Source organism: Gymnoscopelus microlampas (genome assembly GCF_963454915.1).
Source record: "Gymnoscopelus microlampas genome assembly, chromosome: 19".
NCBI classification, from domain to species: domain Eukaryota; kingdom Metazoa; phylum Chordata; class Actinopteri; order Myctophiformes; family Myctophidae; genus Gymnoscopelus; species Gymnoscopelus microlampas.
Window position 1 is genome coordinate 43,872,538 of NC_139956.1, and position 22,396 is coordinate 43,894,933.

The following is a 22,396-nucleotide window of genomic DNA, read 5'->3' on the forward strand; positions in this document are numbered from 1 at the left end:
CAAGCTAATCCATTAAGGCTTTAGAACTATAACACTGGGCTTCAGAGAGATGGAGCTGCCGGCGTAATCCACACACATCCATCACTCTTCTTACATACATCCAACACCACAGTATTGATGAGCAGCACCTCGCTCAGGGTTGCCAGATCTGCTGATCATAATTCCCCCGCAAGATTTTATTTGAAAATAGCCGATCTGCAAGCTCACAACGCGTCGCATCGCGACACGTTGTGAGCTTGTAGATCTGCTATTTTCAAATAGCTGACATACATGTTAGAGTACTCGTGTGGCCCATAGTTGCTTCTTTTGGGCTGGTTTTCCTAGAACCTGGTTGCTTGTTTCTCTCACAGAATCTGGCAACACTGACCTCGCTATGCCTGGGCTTTGATGGACCGGCTCCATGTAGCAGCATCAGCTTATTTTCGGCATAGATCATTTTTTAGATCATTTTCTTTGGGCTATTCAAAAATAGCAGATATACAAGCTCATAGATCTGCTATTTATTGAAAAAAAATCATGAAAATGTGTGCAAATCATTGAATATATATATATTTTGTGAAGCGAACATTTTTAACTCCAATCTTTGCTTCTGGGGGGGGGGGTCCCTGGAACAAAGCAGAGATTTGGTGTCGAGGGAAAAATAAAAAGGAGAGGACCAAGTACAGTACGCTCTCTCTGGGTCAAGGGGAAAAAAAGGAGGACCAAGTACAGTACTCTCTCTCTGAGTCAAGGGGGGAAAAAGGAGGGGACCAAGTACAGTACTCTCTCTCTCTCGGTGTCGAAGGGGGGAAAAAGGAGGACCAAGTACAGTACTCCCTCTCTCTGGGTCAAGGGGGGAAAAAAGGAGGACCAAGTACAGTACTCTCTCTCTGGGTCAAGGGGGGAAAAAAGGAGGACCAAGTACAGTACACCCTCTCTCTGGGTCAAGGGGGAAAAAAGGAGGACCAAGTACAGTACTCCCTCTCTCTGGGTCAAGGGGGAAAAAAAGGAGGACCAAGTACAGTACTCCCTCTCTCTGGGTCAAGGGGGAAAAAAAGGAGGACCAAGTACAGTACTCCCTCTCTCGGTGTCGAAGGGGGAAAAAAGGAGGACCAAGTACAGTACTCCCTCTCTCTGGGTCAAGGGGAAAAAAGGAGGACCAAGTACAGTACTCCCTCTCTCTGGGAGGGTCAAGGGGGAAAAAAAGGAGGACCAAGTACAGTACTCCCTCTCTCTGGGTCAAGGGGGAAAAAAAGGAGGACCAATTACAGTACTCCCTCTCTCTGGGTCAAGGGGGAAAAAAAGGAGGACCAAGTACAGTACTCTCTCTCCCTCTCTCGTCATTAAAAAAGGTGAAAAGATTCCCAAATTGGTGAAAATAGCTGATCTACAAGCTCGCACCGCACAACGACGCTGTGTGACGAAGTATAAAACAACGCTCAAGTGGTAAATCGAATAGTTACGCGCTTCCCGGTTATGTTCTATGAATAGAATAAGTAAATTGATAGAATAATCACTGAGCAGACAGATGTGGAAGCGGCGTCTCCGCTCGCCCGTAGAATACCGAGCTCCATTCCCACATTCCATTTCAACAACACACTTCCCACTTAATCTCACAGTGCGTGTGCGTGTGTGTGCGTGTGTGTGTGTGTGTGTGTGTGTGTGTGTGTGTGTGTGTGTGTGTGTGTGTGTGTGTGTGTGTGTGTGTGTGTGTGTGTGTGTGTGTGTGTGTGTGTGTGGGTAGTGGTGTGGGGGGGGTCGCTCCCTTGCTCTATAACCAGCTATTTTTAGCCCGCCTGTGCAACCGTGTGCATCAGTTAGTGAAGGAACGTTGCTCAGGGGAGACAACAAAGCGAGCGCGTAGGCACACAAGACACACACACAAACACACACACTCACATTTGTATTACTAGACTTGTGAGGACATCCACATTTTAGGCTGGGAAGTTTATGAATGCCATTTTAACCCATTAAGACCTGAGGCGATTCTTAAAAAAAAAATCTAAATCCTAACAGTTTTTTGAAAAAACTTACCGGTAATTCAAAATAGCAGATCTACAAGCAGATCTACAATAGCAGATCTACAAGCTCATAGCGCGGCACTTGGTGCCGCGCTATGAGCTTGTAGATCTGCTATTTTTGAAACAATCTTGATTTTTTTTTTTTTTTTTTTTGGCTGTTTTTTTTTTTTTTAATAGCCAAAGAAATCTAAAGTGACACAGATGCGTTCCGGGTCTTAATGGGTTAAATGATTTGGCCATTTTTTAACCGTAAGCCTCAAGCTGAAAAAATATTTTCCCGTACACGACACACCATCGTGCAACTAAGTGTAAATCAAGGATAACTCTGACCCTGAAGCCTAACCTCTAAATCATTGGTTCTCAAAGTGGGGTCCGGGGACCCCCAGGGGTCCTTGGGGGGGGGGGGGGTATAGCATCACAATCATTTTAACCTTTTACTTTGGGCTATTCAAAAATAGCAGATCTACAAGCTCATAGCGCAGCACCGAGCGCCGCGCTATGAGCTTGTAGATCTGCTATTTTTGAAAAATAGTTTCTAGGGGTCGCTGGGAAAAATGTTTTGAGAAGGGGGTCCGTGACCTAGCCTGGTAAACCCTCCCTCCGGAAATCTCATTTCCATTTGATTCCAAATGGAAATGAGATTTCCGGAGGCAGGGTTTACCAGGCTATCCGTGACCAAGTGACCAAATACATATCGTTTTGGGGGTCCTTGGCACGAAAACGGTTTGAGAACCACTGCTCTAAATGTCTAATCTTGACCCGAATCGTTTCCTAATTGTGAACCTAACTCTTAACATGTTTTTTTTAACCATAAATCATCTATCTTGTGAGGAACCAGGAACAAGGGTGCTCACAATGTCTAGTTCTCACATTTAACTATACTTGTGGGGACATTTTGGCCCTCACAAGTAATACAAGGACACACACACACGTCCGCCTCCCAGGGGCGTCGTGGTCAGGGTTGCCAGATCTGCTTATTATAATTTCCCCGCAAGATTTTATTTGAAAATAGCCGATCTACAAGCTCACAACGCGTCCGCGTTGTGAGCTTGTAGATCGGATATTTTCAAATAGCTGACGTATATGTTAAAGTGCACTTGTGGCCCATAGTCGCTTCTTTTGGGCTGGTTTTCCTAGACCTGGTTGCTTTTTTCTCTCACAGACTCTGGCAACACTGGTCGTGGTTAAGGATGTGGTCCGAAATGAAAACATTAATGAATACATGATTATTATTGACAGAGGGCCAGTTAAAAGGGGGTTATAGGGCATTTAGTCTCAGGTGAAATGAATCGGGGGGCTTCTGCCAACGAAGCCATTCATGTCAAGCCAGCACTGGCTTGAAAAAAGACAGGAGGCAACAAAAAAAATTATCCATCTGCTTTTCTTTCTCTGAGGCCAGAGAGAGAGAGAGAGAGAGAGAGAGAGAGAGAGAGAGAGAGAGAGAGAGAGAGAGAGAGAGAGAGAGAGAGAGAGAGAGAGAGAGAGAGAGAGAGAGAGAGAGAGAGAGAGAGAGAGAGAGAGAGAGAGAGAGAGAGAGAGAGAGAGAATGTGTACAGTGCATGCAAATCAAGATACACACCATCTCCATAACAGGGACCCCCAGAAGCAAAGATTTGAGTTCAACGTGTGTGTGTGTGTGTGTGTGTGTGTGTGTGTGTGTGTGTGTGTGTGTGTGTGTGTGTGTGTGTGTGTGTGTGTGTGTGTGTGTGTGTGTGTGTGTGTGTGTGTGTGTGTGTGTGTGTGTGTGTGTAGGGGACGGGGGTTAGGGTCTCCATGTCTGGAGTCACGGTGGAGGCCTAAATTATACACCATTAGTACTACGGTGTCACTGCCAAAAAGTGATAATAGTTTTTTTTTGTTAAGCATTGGAACCCAAATCAACCACTTGGAGAAGTGTTTAGCATCACAAAGAGAGAGAGAGAGAGAGAAAGACAGAGAAAGAGACAGAGAGATAGAAAGCTTACAAGGCTCATTGCCTTTAACACATTAAGACCGGGAACGCATGTGTGTCATTTTAAGATTTATTTGGCTATTCAAAAATAGCAGATCTACAAGCTCGGCACCGAGTGCTATATTTATTTATTTTTAATCGTGAAAATGTGTGCAAATCGACAAATGTCAGTTTTTTGAAAAGATTTGTTGCTAAAATATCAGTGGTCCTCAAACCTTTTTCATGTGAAGGACCCCCAAAATTATATGCATTTGGCCACGGACCCCCATCTCAAAATACGTTGTTCCAGGGACCCCCAGAAGCAAAGATTTGAGTTAAAAATGTTCGCTTTAAAAAATATATATATTCAAAGATTAGCACAAATGTTCACGATTTTTCAAAAATAGCAGATCTACAAGCTCGTAGCGGGGCACTCGGTGCCGCGCTACGAGCTTGTAGATCTGCTATTTTTGAATAGCCCAAAGACATCTTAAAATGACACACATGCGTTCCCCGTCTTAATGCGTTAAATGACGCTAGGGTGACAGCACAACAAATTGCCTTTTTTTTCTGAAGTCCAGTAAAATGGCCGGCATTGTGCTCTGTGGAGCCAATTCCACTCCGAGACGACGTGTGATTCACGACACTGTCACCGTTTTAACCCATTAAGACCGGGAAGTCATCTGTATTTTAGATTTTAACCACTTTAACCATTATCTTATACTTTGGCTACTTTGGATATATATATTTTTTTAAAGCGAACATTTCTAACTCAAATCTTTGCTTCCGGGTATTCTACATGTGTCTTCTAAATCCTAACATTTTTTTTAAAAACGTATGTTGCTATAATATCAGTGGTTCTCAAATCTTTCTCATAAGGACCTCCAAAATGATATGTATTTGTCCACAGACCCCTATCTCAAAATATGTTGTTCCAGTGAGAGATTTGAGTTACAAATGTTTGCTTTATAAATATATATATTCAAATGTCTTCACAAATATTTTCACAAAAATAGCAGAAAATAGCACTCGGTGCCGTGCTACGAGCTTGTAGATCTGCTATGTTTGAATAGCTAAAGTATGAGACAATGGTGGTTAAAAGTGGTTACACAGATGCGTTCCCGGTTTTTATGGGTTAAACTCGCACAGTCACTATACAGACAGACAAGCATCTGACACATAACTGCTTGACACACGCATTTTACCCACCCAACACATGACACACCATGTTCAGCCTCTCTGGCTCTGCTTTTAGTTTCCATGGGAATGGTGCTGGGGTTTCCTTCAGAGTTCATGCTGGAGTGGAAATAAGTGGTGGAAAAAGTACTCAAATGTTTGACTTGAGTAAAAGTGTCACTGCTGCAATGTAGAAGTGCTCTGTTAGAGGTAAAAGTCCGGAATTCAAAATTTACTTGAGTAAAAGTACACAAGTATTGGTATCAAAATGTACTTAAGTACCAAAAGTAAAAGTACTAAAATGTTTGAAAATAGCCCATCTACAAGCTCACAACGCGTCGCATCGAGCTTGTAGATCGGCTATTTTCAAATGACCGAGGTATAAAATAGGGCTGAAGTGGTTAATGTATGTTTTGTAATGTAATCATTTATATCTGCAAAGTAACTAAAGTTTTCAAATAATTGTAGTGGAGTAAAGGTACAATATTTGCCTCTGAGATGCAGTGGAGTAGAAGTCAAAGTACTGAAAACTGGAAATACTCCAGTACAGAAAAATTACCTCAAAATTGTACTTAAGTAGAGTACTTGAGTAAATGTACTTAGTTACTTTACACCACTGCTGGAAACCAGCCGGAGGTTTATTTTCCAGAAGCTGGAGATGTAATAGTCCGGTGGCCAAAAAAAAAAGGAAAAAAAACACACCCACTCACTGCTGGCTTTTCCACAAGCCCACCTCTCACCACATTCCAAGTGTCACTAAGGTCTGTGTCTTCAAACCGCTGGCCTACTTTCTCCACGGTCCCGGGAAAACTCGGTCACACAGAAATAGGGGTCGTTACTTTGTTCATTATATGCAAGATGGTTTTCATGAGCTTTTATGGTATAGCCTCGCCAAGACTTAATGTAGGGTAAGTGATATGTTTTGGTTAAAACAAAAACGTTTTTTTGTTAAAATGTTAAAGCACTATATTCTGATAGTAATCATTGCTATAGAGTGTTTGTTCACTAACAGTGGGTTGGGACCAATTTTTATTGATCGCGAGTAAATGTCTTGAAATATATTTCAAAAGATTTTTAAAAGTAAAAAACTATTCCAACATTTTTCTTATGTATTTCATAAATAAAATAAAACAATCAAATGATTTCCATAAATACATTTAAAAAAAACATTTAAGTAGTAGTGACAACTACACTGATAATAGTAAGTGAAACCCTTCGAAGAAGCCACATGAAATAACTGCATCTGCTAATAAAGCCCCAAGCAGGAAAGAGTGGGAAGCTAGAAGTACAGGACTTTCTCTTCAGTGCCCACGAGGTTGCTCCGGCTGTATTGTACATCATGCATCCATGTGACAAAAAAGACACCTTGAACCTTGAAAAGAGAGAGGGCATGACAAACCTGGCTTTGTGATAAGTCTAGTGTGCCAACGTCATTCCTGCGCTATAGCTGAGGCTCTGGGAAACTGGGATTGCATCACACCTTTAAAGCAGCACTGTAACTTTCCTCTTCTATCCCCGGATTTTAACCTTTTTTTTTTCATGTGCAGGTGCTGATTTTTTTCACCATTGAGCTAATGGGATCAATTTAATCTTGTGTCAGATCCCGTGTCTATAGGTGAGACATGACCTTTCTTTGACACAATCTAAATGTCTCAATAGAAGAGCAGGGAGACACAATACAACCGCCCCAATAGGATCTATGCACAGCAGCCATATTGGGAATGAATTGGGCCCCTGCCTTATTCCTTTACAGGTGTTACCAATAATACTAATTAAGGCTCTGTTCCATTCAGTGTGGCATAGTGGTTGTCTTATTTTCAAGGACCCCCATAACTCTGAGAGTGTACAAATGGAACCAAATGGACCCGTAAGGGTCCATTTGGTTCCATTTGTACACTCTCAGAGTTACACACCCACCATAAGGGGCCATTTGGGAACCAAAATGGAGTGTTTCTAGTGAGCCAACATGCAGATATCAGCACCCTGACCAGAATGGAACAGAGCCTTCATTAGTATCATTGGTAACACCTGTGGAGGAAGTAAGAAGAGTCCCAATTTCTTTCCAATATGGCTGCTTTGCCTAGAGCCTATTGGATAAGTTATATTGTATTAACATACTCTACCATACAGATTGGACAAAATAAAAAAAACATTCATAACAAAAAAGTTACATAGTGCTGCTTTAAGCCCGAGTTATACCTTAGTTATGTGCAGGTGTCGCGCATAACTGAAAAACTAAACCCGATCTGCAAGCTCACAAGTCACAGCACGTTACAGCACATTTGGTTTGAGTTTTTGCTCTGCATACTTGGAATAATTTACAGGGTCTGTTCAAGTACCATTCCCCCTTGTTCCCCCTGGGCATGCCAGGTTTTGCGAGAGAAACAAGCAACCAGGTCTATGAGCTCTTTAAACCTATATACATCGCTTATTTGAAAATAACCGATCTACAAGCTCACAACGCGTTGAAGAAAATGTGAAAATATTTGAATATTTTCGAAACGTTTTAACTACTCAGATCTGTTATGGGATTCCCATCAAATATTTCAGATGGGGGTCTGCATACAAATACATATCATTGTGGTGGTCATTGACATGAAAATGTAATGTTGTTTAAACCACTGGTTTAAACAACATTACACAGCAACCCCAAAACAAGCCACTACACTTAAGAAACAAGCCCCAAAAAAACGCAACCACCAACATTTATAAGCAACTTTCTTGACAGAAAAACAAGCCCAATGTTGCTTATAATAAGCAGACATGGCAACACTGGTACTTGTGTGGATGAACTGTCTTCGCTTGTTTATTTAGTAATTAAATGTCCTCTTTCAAGTTGTTTTTTTTCTCAGCGCCGCTGGAGAAAGAGGCTCTTAACCCTCCTGCGTCTATAGAGAATTAAATAAAAGGCTGATTAATTATTAATCAATCAGGCATTTATACCCAGAGTCCAAACGCAGAGGGACTCCGTTGTCCCCTAAGGAGGCACACCATCTTAACGTTCCGGTGCGTCCCAGCTGTGTCCTCTCTCTCTCTCTCCAGTGCATGATGTCACATGACTGGCCCACTTCCCTGTTTTTTTTTTCAGGCCAAGGACCCCCTAGCTAAGAGAGAGAGATGAAGCAGGGACCCCCACTATATGGTATACAATTGTGTTTCAGATTAAAACTTGTTTTTTTACTCGTTCTGCTCTTTTTTCCCTCTAGACCAAACCTCTTTGCCAAAAATAGCAGATCTACAAGCTCACAACGCCTCGCAGCGCGAGGCGTTGTGCGCTTGTAGATCTGCTATGTTTGGCTAAAGTTCTCCTCAGAAAAGAGATGCTAGGGTACAGTGGTTCATGTAAAAAAATAAAATCACATCACAGAAACATTTGTCGGCCCACCCTGTAGTAACTCTGAGGACCCTCTAGGGGTCCCAGACCCCCTGTTGAAGACCCCTGGTTTACATATTAGTTTATTTATTTGAGGTAATAGCAATCGTTTTGCATAATCGTTTTGATGTTTCGAAAAAAAATATTTTCAAAAATGTTCCAAAAATAGTGGAAATAGTAGATCGACAAGCTCACAACGCGTGGCACCACGTGCCAGAGTTTTGCCGCGTCTTACGAGCATGAGCCATGCGTCAAAGAGTCCCCACGCTCTTTATAGAAACGTTTTATTCCACCGCTTTACTTTACTTATGGCGGGGCGGGCCCGGGAGGGGTAATTAATCACGTGCTCAAAAAAAAAAATGCATTTGGCGTAGCGCCAAGGTACATTGGCGCATGAAAACCCTCTGAACCGTCTCCAATAATGAGACGGAGCTTCCCGTTTAGGATTCCTCGTCACGTTTGCCAGCGAGCGAGCAACCTTGGCTGCAACGATGGTGGGGTTTCCCCTCAGCGGAGGTGACCTTCTGCGGGCCTGTTAGAGTGACCTTCTGCCTGCTTTCCTGGCTGGCTGGCTGGCTGGCTGGGACGTCAAAGATATTTATTACTCTATTCAAACCGGGAACGCATCTGTGTAACGACTTGAACCATTATTTGTATACTTTGGCCGTTCAAAAATAGCAGATCTACAAGCTCATAGCGTGGCATGAAGTGACGCGTTATGAGCTTGTAGATGTGCTATTTTTGAAAAATAATGGAAAATGTGTGCAAGTCTTTGAATATATGTATATGTAATAGCCAAAGTATAATGGTTAAAGTGGTTCAATTGATTGTGACGCTATATTAACTAATTTTGCTGGGGACCCCTGGGGGTCCCCGGACCCCATTTTGAGAACCAATGCTCTTAAATGTCTAATCCTAAACCTAGACCCAAGCTGAATCATTTTCTAATTGTAAATGTATCTCTCAAAATCTATTTTCAACCATAAAACAACTACTTTTGTTGCGAGTACCAGGAACATTGTGAGGACAAAATGCCCCAAAAGTAATACAAACAAACACACACACACACACACACACACACACACACACACACACACACACACACACACACACCTTTCCCTTTCATTCTCTCTGCCTCGGGGTAATGCGGGTGGAATCCAGCTCGGCCAAGTGATTCATTCAGCCAAGCCAATCGGAATCTGGCATCAATCACGGCCTCCCCCTTCTATAAACATCTCCTCTATCTCCCTCTCACCCTCTCTCTCCCTCTCTCTCTCTCATCACTCTGTCCTTCCTGCTCCTCGGTATGTTAGCGGCTTGTGCGTCCGCTAATCAGAAGCGAGCGTGGCGGGGCGGGGGGGGGGGGGGGGGGGGGAAATCTCGTTCCAGACCGCTCCTCTCCTCTCACTTTCATTTTCTCGTTACATTTCCTCCAGACGGGAGGAGAGTGTATCTCTCAATCTAATCACGTCGCCCTTCTCTGCCCTCCTTTATGTCTGCTCGTCAGCTCTCTCTCGCTCTCTCTCTCTCGCTCCGTATCCTCTCTCTCTCTCTTCCAGCTTACAAATTACAATTTAGGCATTTAGTTCAGTTGTTCCGATACCGATACCCAGTGGTGTTAAGTAACTAAGTACATTTACTCAAGTGCTGTACTTAAGTACAATTTTGAGGTATTTTTACTTTACTGGAGTATTTCCAATTTTCAATACTTTTACTTCTACTCCACTACATCTCAAAGGCAAATATTGTACTTTTACTCCACTACAATTATTTGAAAACTTTAGTTACTTTGCCGATATAGATTATTCCATTACAAAACATACATTAACCACTTTAGCCCTATATTATAGGCTATTTGAAAATAGCCGATCTACAAGCTCACAATGCATCGCATCGTGGCGTGTTGTGAGCTTGTAGATCTGGGGGTGAGGCATGAAGGGAAACCGTCCGGCACAAAATAAGTTTAAAAAAAGTGTTAAAAAATGATATTCCAGAGTGTACGAATGGAACCAAATGGACCCAGAGGGGTTTGTACACTCTGGGAGTTCATTTTACCGTGTGGTTTCCCCGGGAGGCTGCAACGTGTAATTGTGTGTGTGTGTGTGTGTGTGTGTGTGTGTGTGTGTGTGTGTGTGTGTGTGTGTGTGTGTGTGTGTGTGTGTGTGTGTGTGTGTGTGTCATTCTCCCACCCACAGTCTGACAGTGGGAGGCCACCTCCCCACGGCGGCTGCCTTCCACAGAAAGAGATAATAATGAACATGGAGAGAATAGATGAAAAGAGCGAACGAAAACCGCCTCTCTGTTGTGGAAAGAAGTTCTGTTACAGCGCTACGGGGCCCTGGGACAATAGGGAAGGACACACAAACACACACACACACACACACACAGGGTACCCTTTATGTCCTACCCGGGATTCGAACCCGAATGAGAGACATACTTTCTACCGCTCACCCAAGCGGCAATACCCGCTTATAGCCAGGGGGAGATATTGCACTTATGAGCAATCACCAGTGTGTTTTTTTCTTTTTACATAAGTCTTCTCTTCTGGGGTACCTGGCACAAAACATTTTCAGATGAGGGGTCCGTGGCCAAATACATATTTATTTGGGTGAGACCACCATCACCAAACACCACACATGTACTACAGTAGTTACAGGTCTGGATTAACGCACGGCCCCACAGGGCTGTAGCCCGGGGCGCCAAGCTCGAAGCGCACCAACAACTCTCACCCAGCCCTGATTACAAACAATTTAGGCTCTATGCACAGCAGCCATATTGGAAAGAAATTGGGCCTCTTCTTACTTCCGTCACAGGTGTTACCAATGATACTAGTGAAGGCTCCAGTGGCGTACCCACCATAGAGGCAGGGCAGGCGGCCGCCTGCCCAACTAAAATCTAGCCTCCCCTAGAAAATAAAGTAAAAGACTGAAAAACTGGCAGTGAAAAAAATCCGAAGAGAGTAGTGGCCGTCGGACCTTCACGCGGGCAGGCAATCACTACCGTATCCATTCAGCAGAGCGACGTCGCCTATAGTGATGCAAATGTTGCCTTTATCTTCATGGGTTGCCAGGAGTGCCAGGTGTGGGGGTCTGGGCCATCACCCGTAGGCCTACTCACCTGGCATAAAAGGGGCTCTGAGTCTGAGAGCAGCTTGAGCCACCACCGCTGAATAATTGATTGATTCATTGATTATACTTGCATATTGTTTTTATTGTTGTTGTTAACTTGTGTGTGGGGGGGGGGGGGGGGGGGGGGGCTAGGTAGAGAAAAAAATCTCGCCTGCCCTAAATGTAATTTCTGGGAACGCCACTGGAAGGCTCTGTTCCATTCTGGTTAGGGTGCTGATATTGTGCATGTTGGCTCACTAGAAACACTCCATTTTGGTTCCCAAATGGCCCCTTATGGTGGGTGTGTAACTCTGAGAGTGTACAAATGTAACCAAATGGACCCGTAAGGGTCCATTTGGTTCCATTTGTACACTCTCAGAGTTATGGGGGTCCTTGAAAATAAGACAACCACTATGCCACACTGAATGGAACAGAGCCTTAATTAGTATTGGTAACACCTGTGAAGGAAGTAAGAAAGGGGCCCAATTCATTCCCAATATGGCTGCTGTGCATAGAGCCTATTTAGGCATTTAGCAGACGCTCTTATCCAGAGTGACTTACAATGAGCAAGGTAAACACATACATAGAATATATATAGAGAGAGACAGTGTAGTGCCTCAAGAAAATAAGACCCCAGGTAAACCATAAAAATGAACTCTGCCTAAACAATATGCCGTACTATCGAAACAACAATCAATGTACTGTGGAGCGTCGCTAGGCAACCGCCTGTCAGGTAGGCACCTCAACACGGAGAGTCAGTGGGGCAGAGGCGGTGCGCGACCAGGCAGGCCCCGCCCCCAGCTGGGCTGCGTCATCGAGGGGGGCGCTACCTGCCAATCCATCTGTGGAATCAACCTGATTTGAGCGCACCTGCGTTGCCCAGCTGGGGAGCGCACCGGCAGAACAAAAGCACCGTCTCTTTCTCTGTGTGGCCTGACTCTCCACGTTGACCAGACAGGTGCACAGGCGGTAAGCGAACCTCCACTTATTCTCCTCCTCATTATGTGGTGTTATAACTTGGGAGTCTAATTGCAATATTTCTGTTCTAGGCAACATAGGACCCGACACTGTTGAATGTTCATGAACTGGAACCCCACGCAGAGGGCGTGAAGGCGAAACGCATGGACAGTTAATGACATAGAGCCCCGGAGGGGTGAAAAGTTTGTTTATCGTTTTATGATTTAAAATGTCTTCACCAAACTGCACCAGGGGTTTCCCCCCCCTGTGGACGTGCCATTATTTGAATAAAACGCCCTGTGAGGCCTTCGCAAATATTGTCTCGTCTAGTGTTGGTTTGGCTCAGTCTTCACAGTACATTGAAACTATAGGATACCAGGTAAACAATGAACCTAGTATCTGTCTAAATAACAACATGCCATCTCAATTATATTCTTAACAATTAACATTGTGGTTAAGAAAAACAAAAGTAACAAAAACATGAGAACGAGTGACCAAGTTGTGTCAGCAATATGTGGCCATATCTTGGTCACTCTCTAGCCTCAATCGAGGCAGAAGGTGGCAGGAAGGGGTACAGGAAGACTTAAGTGCTAGGGCAGGGGCCTTCAACAGGGGGTCCAGGACCCCTAGGGGGTCCTCTGAGTTACTACAGGTTGGCCACCAAATATTTGTGTAAAAAAAAAATTACACTAACCACTTGAAGCCTAGCATCCCTAATCTGAGGGGAACATTAGCTGAAAATAGCAGATCTACAAGCTCACATTAGATCTGCTGTTTTCGGCACAGAGGTTTGGTGTAGAGGGAAAAAAGAGCAAACCAAGTACAGAGCCAAAGGGCACGTTTACTTTGTATTGAGGGTTCTTGTGGTTAAATGTCTGAAAAAAAACATGCATTTACACAGCACTGATGATAGTGCTGTCAAACAAGTCTATGAAAACGTTTAGTCTGCAACACGGTTTCATCCAATATACGGTGGGGGTTCCCGTTTCATCTCTCTCTTTCTCAGCTAAGGGGTCCTTTGGCCAGCTCTGATACTGTGTGTGGCCTTTTGGGGGAGCAAAAAAAAAACGGCTACAGTATATCCCGTCATGAAGGAGTCAGCCAACATCAAAGGCTTTCGGTGATATGGGAAAATGAGTCATCAAAGGTCCCCTCAGGTTAACGCCACATCCACTCACTGTACAAAGGTTAGGAGAGTGAAAGTTAAAGGTTTTGTGGTTGGAGCAGGGGTGGAAAAAGTACTGTCATTCTTTACTTAAGTAACAGTATCAATACCACAATGTGTAGAGGTACTCTGTTACAAATAAAAGGCCTGTGTTCAAAATGTTACTTGAGTAAAAGTACAAAGGTATTGGCATCAAAATATACTCAAAGTACCAAAAGTAAAAGTACTAAAATGTTTGAAAATAGAAGATCTACAAGCTCAAAACACGTCGCGATGCGACGTGTTGTGAGCTTGTAGATCGGCTATTTTCAAATAGCCTATGTATAAAACAGGGCTAAAGTGGTTAATGTGTGTTTTACAATGTAATAATGTATATGTGCAAAGTAACTAGTAACTGTTGACTGAGTAACTGAAAAGTTTTGAAATAATTGTAGTGGAGTAAAAGTATAACATTTGCCTCTGAGATGTAGTGGAGTAGAGGTACTGTAATAGTATCGAACTTTGGAAATACTCCAGTAAGTGTATATTCCTCAAAAGTGTACTTAAGTACAGTACTTGAGTAAATGTACTTAGTTACTTTACACCACTGGGATGGAGCAGTGTGTACTCAAATGACTGGGGTGGGGTGTGTGTAGGGGTGGGGGGGGGTACAATTGCAAAGTGAAGAGAAAAGTACACAATGACGTGGGAAGTTGGTGTGGAGATGACTTGAGCAAAAAAAAAAAAAAAGGACAGCTATTCCTCCTGCTCACTGAGGTCAAAGAATTCCCCACAATACTGTGTGATCTCCCACGGCTGCAACAAAGCAAAAGGAGTATGCTTGGTTCTTCCTGGAAGCCTTGAGCGAACATGCACAATTCTCTTCAGATCTCGCACAGAGGTCGCCTGCCCCGGGCCTTATTATCACACTCAAATGTGTACCGTAGCCACACATAGCAAAATCCTGATTGTTCATTTAACACCAGAGTATAAAAATGAACCCACTCTCAGAGTTAAACCAACAGTTTAGAAAGGCCTATATGACAGTCATTCCAAACCTGATTTCTGTAATACAGGATTGTCAAGTTGAAAACCTCTTATTTAGGAACTCTTGAAAACACTAGTTCAGTTGTTTCGTTTTTGAGAGAGAGAAAGAGAAAGAGAGAGAGAGAGAGACCAGGATTTGATTCAACAGCAGTGATCTTCCCTCTGTCATATGACAGGTAACCTCATTGCTCAACTGGCTTTGAATCCACATTGACCAGCGTTATTATCAGACCCTGCCTACTCCAGAGATCGCCTGCTAATATCCATATCTGTTCGGACAAAGCAATGTTATTATTCCTCCAACATAAATGCCAAATCGAGTTGTAGCGAGTTAGACTAAGACATTGGGACATCCCCGAACTAAGTACACCAAGAAATACCATGAAGAAACTTTCCAGATTCACAACAAAAGCACTGGTTTATTTGAGTAGGCCCTACCACCATGACACCCCTGGTTTCTGAGGGAAATGTTTTTGTTGGGAACTCACTCCATATCCGTATCCCCTGATTCTCCATAGACTGGATCAGAAAACCGTGAGTACGGAAAACAAGTTGATCCCAGCCTGACGACAGCTCAGGCATGACACCAAGTTCAGTGAGATAATGTACAAATAGATTGAGACCAATAGCTTGTAAATCCAAGGGTGAATTTTAAATGTGATCTTGGCGTTCAGGCTCTGCCAATACATTACTCCCTCCTCAGCACATTAGCAGACGACCATTTAAGAGCATGATATATAGCAGATATACATCTATAACAAACCCCACCAGGGGCAAACAGAAACCTTAGGGAAAGCAGAGCTTACTGGTGGTGCTTGGGTGGTGGTGGGAACAAACAAAGCATATGTCATACAACATCAGTGGCAGCACTGATAGCAAGAGGGAGTACAATGAATCAGGTGAGCTCAAGTAGACCGCCAATTTGGTCAGCTGCTCGACACGTCACACACAGTACATCGCCCACATAGCGCTGCACGCGCGTATAAACCTCTCGAGTGTACTCGCAGGCTACGCATCATTTAACCCTTTAAGACCGGGAACGTGTCTGTGTGTCATTTTAAGATTTCTTAGGCTTTACCAAAAATATCAGATATACAAGCTCATAACGCGGCAGTGAGTGTCGCGCTATGAGCTTGTATCTGCTATTTTTTGAAAGATCTTGAAAATGTGTGCAAATCTTTTTGCACACATTGAGTGAACATTTGTGTAATTCTGTTACAACTTGTGGGGGTCCCACTGATATTATGGCAACACAAGTTTTTTTCAAAAAACTGTTTTAGAAGACATTTGTAGAATCCCCAGAAGCAAATATTTGAGTTACAAATGTTCACTTTAAAAAAAAATATATATTCAAAAAACCACGATTTTTCCCAAAAATAGCAGATCTACAAGCTCATAACGCGGCACTCGGTGCCGCGCTATGAGCTTGTATATCTGCTATTTTTGAATAGCCCAAAGAAAGCTAAAAATGACAGACATGCGTTCCCGGTTTCAATGGGTTGAGATTCAACCAGAACAAGCCCATCATGGCAGCAGCAGCAGCGTTCACACATGCATTGCAGACACTCACCCCTGGCAGACAGTTTCTTGGTGTTGATGATTTTGGCAGCGTACTCATGGCTGGTGGAGATCTTCATGCAGCGCCTCACCACTGAGAAGGCACCCCTGTGGGACAAACGGCAGCAGTTGGTAAAGATCTGTGCTTGTTGTCATCTGGCTTTGCTAAGGACCTAAATATGACTTTCTCCATGAAGTTAGGCCGATATACTAGATCAGTGGTACTCCTTTTTTTTCTCCAAGGACCCCCATAACTTTGAGGGTATTCAAAAAGGAACCAATTCAATTTGTACACTCTCAAGAGTTACAGACCTGTAAGGGCCCAAATTAGAGAAGATAGCTGATCTACAAGCTCACAACGTGTCACGATGTGACACGTTTTGAGCTCGTAGATCAGCTATTTTCACTTTCCTTTATTTTTTTTAGATTTATTTTTCTTTTTGGAAATAATGACAAGAAAATTAGGAAAATAAAAAAGGATATTTACTCAAAACCCATAACAATTGGTCCGCAACCCCAAAATTGTGTCCCGACCCAGAATTTGGGAAACAAGTGTACCTACCTATTCTGAAGCAAACATCTGTCAAAAATAGCAGATCTACAAGCCATTGGCTATTTTGGGTGAAGAGATTTGGTGTTGATGGAAAAAAGGAGGGGGCCTAGTATAGAGCCATGGGGGACCCCGGTCAACAAAGTGTACCGTTGCTGTCGGGCAGAAACCTCTTATCTCCATATTCTAAATTGTTCTGTTTTTTTCGTAAATTAATGCCCACGTGATCATACTACAGCGTCACACAAAAGCATCAAAAATAGCAGATCTGCAAGCTGGAAACGCGGCGCGAAGCGACGCGTTTTGAGCTTGTAGATCTGCTATTTTTGCTACTTTTGAATTTGAATCCTGAAAAGTAACGGTTTTGGACATATGAGGTGAGACAGAGACGATATAGGGTTAATATGGTTAATATATCAGATATTTGAAATGTAACATATTTGCAGATGCAAATGGAAGGCAGTAACTTCAGAGTGGTACAGCAGTGGTTCTCAAAGTGGGGTCTGGGGACCCCCAGGGGTCCTTGACTAGGTCGCAGGGGGTCCCCAGCAAAATTAGTATAACATCAAAACCAGCTTAACCACTTTAAGCCCATTTTATATGTCGACTATTCGAGGACAGCCGATCTACAAGTTCGCAACGCGTTGCACTGTGACGCGTTGTGAGCTTGTAGTTCGGCCATCTTCGAAGGAATTTCAAAGCTGTTCAAGCCTGATTTCATGTTAAAGCTACAGACCTTAAGTAGTGTAATTATTTTGTTTTTTTTGGTTGGTGGTTCTTACATTAAAAAATATATATACTTCAAAAGATCTAAAAAGGTTTAAACTTTTCATCAATTAAAACCAACTCTTCAAAAGTATTTCATAAACAAAATGAAAACAATCGAATAATTATCTAGGCCTAAAAAAAAAAGTAAACAAGTTGAATAAGTAGTGAAAATAGCAGATCTACAAGCTCACAACGCGGCACGAAGTGACGCGTTGTGAGCTTGTAGATCTGCTATTTTCACTAGTTTGGGTCCCGGGGCAAACGTCTAATTCCTCTTTTGGGGGATCTCGAGATAAAACGTTTGGGAACCACTGATCTCTAGACCATCTACATCTCAAGAGCTTATCATTTCCTAATGAACAATTTCCAACACACTGTGGAATGTCAACTATACACTCCCTCATGGTTTGCTCCAGTGGAAAGGGTTGCAAAACAACTCAAATAGTCCTGCTCCTCCTCTACAGTCTTGGCTAACACTGCTGCTGACCTTCTGTGTCAATGTTCCACATTAAGTCAAATTAAAGGGCGTGCCTGCTTTTTAATTCAATACAGATATAATATAATTCATAGGCTATAATGGCCATGTTCTGTTGAAAGGTGCAGTCCTACATCCTGACGGAAACAGGTGAAAATGTTTTTATTTTAAAGAAAAGAAAATCTAACAAAATCAAATAAATTGTCAAAAGTGGTGTAAAATTGCAGATCTACAAGCTCACAGGGCTTTGGCATGGCAAACCGTGTGAGCTGGTATTTTCTGCTATTTTCCCTATTTATGAAATATGATTTTTTTTTAAAGGTTCCCGCGGTTTGTTTGGGTTGTTTTGAATATAATCCTCACCCTTAAATATGACATGTCACATATGCTGCTGTTCTGACTGCTGCTGCTGCTGCTGCAAACATGAAAAACTACAACCGCACAGCGATCAGTCCCTAATAATATGAATTAGTCAACTATTAGCAATGACTTCCATCCATTAAATCAGTGGTTTTCAACCAGTGGTCCGGGGACCACCAGTGGTCCTTGAGGGAGTACCAGGGGGTCCCCAGCAAAATTAGTTAATAGCGTCACTATAATTTTTAACCACTTAGCTTTTGGCTATTCAAAAACAGCAGATATACAAGCTCAGAGTGCCGTGCTATGAGCTTGTAGATCTGCTATTTTTGAAAAACTTTGAAAAAGGTGTGCATATCTTTGAATATTCATATTTTTCTAAAGCGAAAGTTAACTGATATCTTTGCTACTGGGGGTCCCTGGCACAAAACATTTTCAAATGGGGGGTCCGCGGCCAAATGCATATCAATTTAGGGGTCCTTGGCATGAAAAAGGTTGAAAACCACAGCATTAAATGATCACTTACTTGCCCAGCTCCTCGTACAGCTGGTATTCATCGGTGAACCTGGTGCAGGTAGTAGCAGCCATGCTGACTGGTGACAAGAGGAGAGAGATCTGACTTGAAAGAAAACCTTTTAAAGCTGCTTTTTCACTCTCCAACACACAGATCCTGTCCCCACCACACACACACACACACACCCCCACACACACACACAGACCCTGTCCCCCCCAAACACACACACAAAGCGGTCCTCAAAGTGACACTTGTCGCCGCAGAGGGAAAAACAGCCCCCCAAAAGATCAATTCCCAGATGATTTTGCTAAATCCGGCCCTGATAATCATTCATAAAAACGGTGACTGACTGTCGCTTGGTTCCTCGTAGTAAAAAGCGGTGTTCTCTCCGTCCACACAGATCCTTCTCTTCACTGCTGGAGTTGACGGCTTGTTGTCAGAGAGAGGGACGTCGCGACCTGCTGTTGTGTGTGTGTGTGTGTGTGTGTGTGTGTGTGTGTGTGTGTGTGAGAGCGTGTGCGCGTGTGCGTGTGTGTGTGTGTGTGTGTGTGTGTGTGTGTGTGTGTGTGTGTGTGTGTGGAAATCACTTGGTTTGTGCGCGCGATACTGTTTTGTTTCCACTACCCGCGTGCGCTTCCTGGTTGGGAATATGCCCTGAGCAACAGTGACCCCTTGTGGCACGTTACGAGTAACGACACTCCAGTGATTTTATCAACCTTTATTATAATTTCAAGGACCCCGCACGCACGCACGCACGCACGCGCGCGCGCACGCACGCACGCACACACACACACACACACACACACACACACACACACACACACACACACACACACACACACACACACACACACAGTGTGATAAAAATATAAATAAATCTGAAACTGTAAATTCAGAGTTCATTTAACCAGTGGTGGAAAAAGTACTACATTTTTTTACTTAAGTAAAAGTATCAATACCGCAATGTAGAAATACTCTGTTAGAACTAAAACTTTACTTGAGTAAAAGTACAAAAGTATTGGTATCAAAATATACTTAAGTACAAAGTACTCATTATGCAGAATGTCCCATTTCACAAGTTTTCAAATGTGTAAAATTTATAAAAAATCTTTTGAAAATAGCAGATCTACAAGCTCACAATGTGTCGCGATCGCCTATTTTCAAATGGCCAAAATGTATATTGGGCTGAAGTGGGTAATGTATGTTTTTTCAAAATCTACAAAGTAACTAGTAACTAAAGCTTTAAAATAATTGTAGTGGACTAAAAGTACAATATGCCTCTGAGATGTAGTGGAGTAGAAGTAAAAGTACTGAAAATTGGTATATACTCCAGTAAAGTTAAAATACCTAAAAATTGTACTCAAGGACAGTACTAAATGTACTTAGTTACACATTACTGCAGTGGTGTAAATGGACCTCTAAGGGTACTTTTGGTTAAATTTGTATACATAATCTGAGTTGTAGACCAATACTACTGTATATAATTTGGATGGCTGACAGGAGCTTAAAATGGCTATACAGATGTGCCACTTCAAAACTTCACACGTTACTGTTCTTTCCCTGATAGTGCCCTGAAAATGCATTTTTTTCCTCCCTTTTCTGCCCTTAAAATGCACTGTTTTGCCCCTGAAAAGAAGTTGTCACTACACCCCCCCGTTTTTCCCTTCAACAGACATCCATATACATGAGAACAAAAGAATGTGTGTTGAACAAGGTGTCAGACTCATTATGAGGCGAAAGGTGATTTGACCAGTTGCTCAAATTAATTAGCATCATAAAAGCAGTGATCATCAAAATAATTCAGCATTTTAAATGCCCATCTTTGTCCCTCTTATTGCCCTGGGAATCCCCTGAAAATTTACTGTCTTGGCGATGGCAGGACATGTGAAGTTTTGAAGTGGCACATCTGTATCTATTACTATACTGTATAACCTAGAAAGTTGGTTTTGGCGTCTAACTATAGGTGTTGGGGCTCAGGCAATGTGACTGAACCATTGAAATTACCATCAGTTATTTATTCATTGTACAATCCAAGATGGCATCCATCCCAAGGCGATTGGCTATTGTAATAAATTGCGTAAAAACAACAAATGTCAATTGAAAGGTGTTCACTCTCCATTCCGACATCTCACCACTCCGACTAGTGGCTTCCGCGTGCGGTTAGGGTTAGGGTTAGGGTTAGGTATAGGGTTCGTCAACGTCGGAAAGGCGACATGTCGGAAAGGAGAAATGCACCCCAATTGAAAAACTGAACACAATAACTGTCACATTTAATATAAAAACATTTTAGGAAGGATGTCTATTACTCATAACATTACTTAACAAAGGAAAAAGTAGCCGAGTAAACCAGGTTTACCAGCCCATTTGACTCTTGTTGTGTTTTACAGTCAATGTTCATACATTCAGATATTCAGGTGTTACAAGCGACAAAGCTGCAGCCTCAGCTACAATAGGCTCTATGCACAGCAGCCATATTGGAAAGAAATAGGGCCTATTTTTACTTCCTTCACTGGTGTTACCAATGATACTAATGAAGGCTCTGTTCCATTCTGGTCAGGGTGCTGATATTGTGCATGTTGGCTCACTAGAAACACTCCCTTTTGGTTCCCAAATGGCCCCTTATGGTGGGTGTGTAACTCTGAGAGTGTACAAATGTATTTGTACACTCTCAGAGTTATGGGGGTCCTTGAAAATAAGACAACCACTGTGCCACACTAAATGGAACAGAGCCTTAATTAGTATCATTGGTAACACCTGTGAAGGAAGTAAGGAAGGGGCCCAATTAATTCCCAATATGGCTGCTGTGCATAGAGTCTATAGGCCTATAGTCCATATTCACACGGCGGCCTTTTTGGAATTTAACATTTTGTTGCTGTGGCAACTGGGGTGGCATTTCATTGACTTAATGGCAATATGGCCGCTGTGTGAATATGGTCTATGAGCTCTCACATTCAAAAACATCACACCCTGTGTGAAGGTAGCGGCGCCTTTGATACATTTTGTCATCGGTATGTGTTTATAATGTGTTTATAATGTGTTTATAGCCACGTGTCACGTGAAGCTTGACCAATCACTTTGTTGACGTGTCTGACCAATCAGAGCGTTGACGTGTCTGACCAATCAGAGCGTTGACGTGTCTGACCAATCAGAACCTCGACGGGCCTGACCAATCAGAACGTTGACGGACCTGACCAATCAGAACCTTGGCGGGCCTGACCAATCAGAACGTTGACAGACCTGACCAATCAGAACGTTGACGGAAAAGCCAGGTATGCCGCTAAAAGGGGGAGAATAATAAGTGAGCATTACTGTGCTCACATTAGCAATTCCGCAATTAACCATACGCTGTCAATCATAGCAGCAGTTATCAAAGAAATTTTAACACCAGTAATTTATAACAATAAACCATAGGCAGGCATAATACATAGCAGCAGTTATTAA

The 22,396-nt window shown here is 42.8% G+C and overlaps 1 protein-coding gene across 6 annotated transcripts in view; it reads right to left on the bottom strand.

Annotated features, from left to right (window-relative positions):
* camk2d1 (calcium/calmodulin-dependent protein kinase (CaM kinase) II delta 1) overlaps positions 1-19,452 on the bottom strand; it is a 173,435-nt gene extending 153,983 nt beyond the window's left edge. For 3 of the 6 annotated variants that reach the window (XM_084042182.1, XM_084042181.1, XM_084042179.1), the window contains exons 1-3: positions 19,306-19,452; positions 18,968-19,034; positions 16,305-16,399 (exon numbers count right to left, since the gene is read on the bottom strand). In XM_084042182.1, the coding sequence (XP_083898308.1) occupies positions 16,305-16,399; positions 18,968-19,029 (157 nt within the window). In that variant the 5' untranslated portion in view covers positions 19,030-19,034; positions 19,306-19,452. The other 3 variants (XM_084042184.1, XM_084042183.1, XM_084042180.1) reach the window with 2 other exon arrangements.
* Between the last annotated feature and the right edge of the window lie 2,944 nt (positions 19,453-22,396).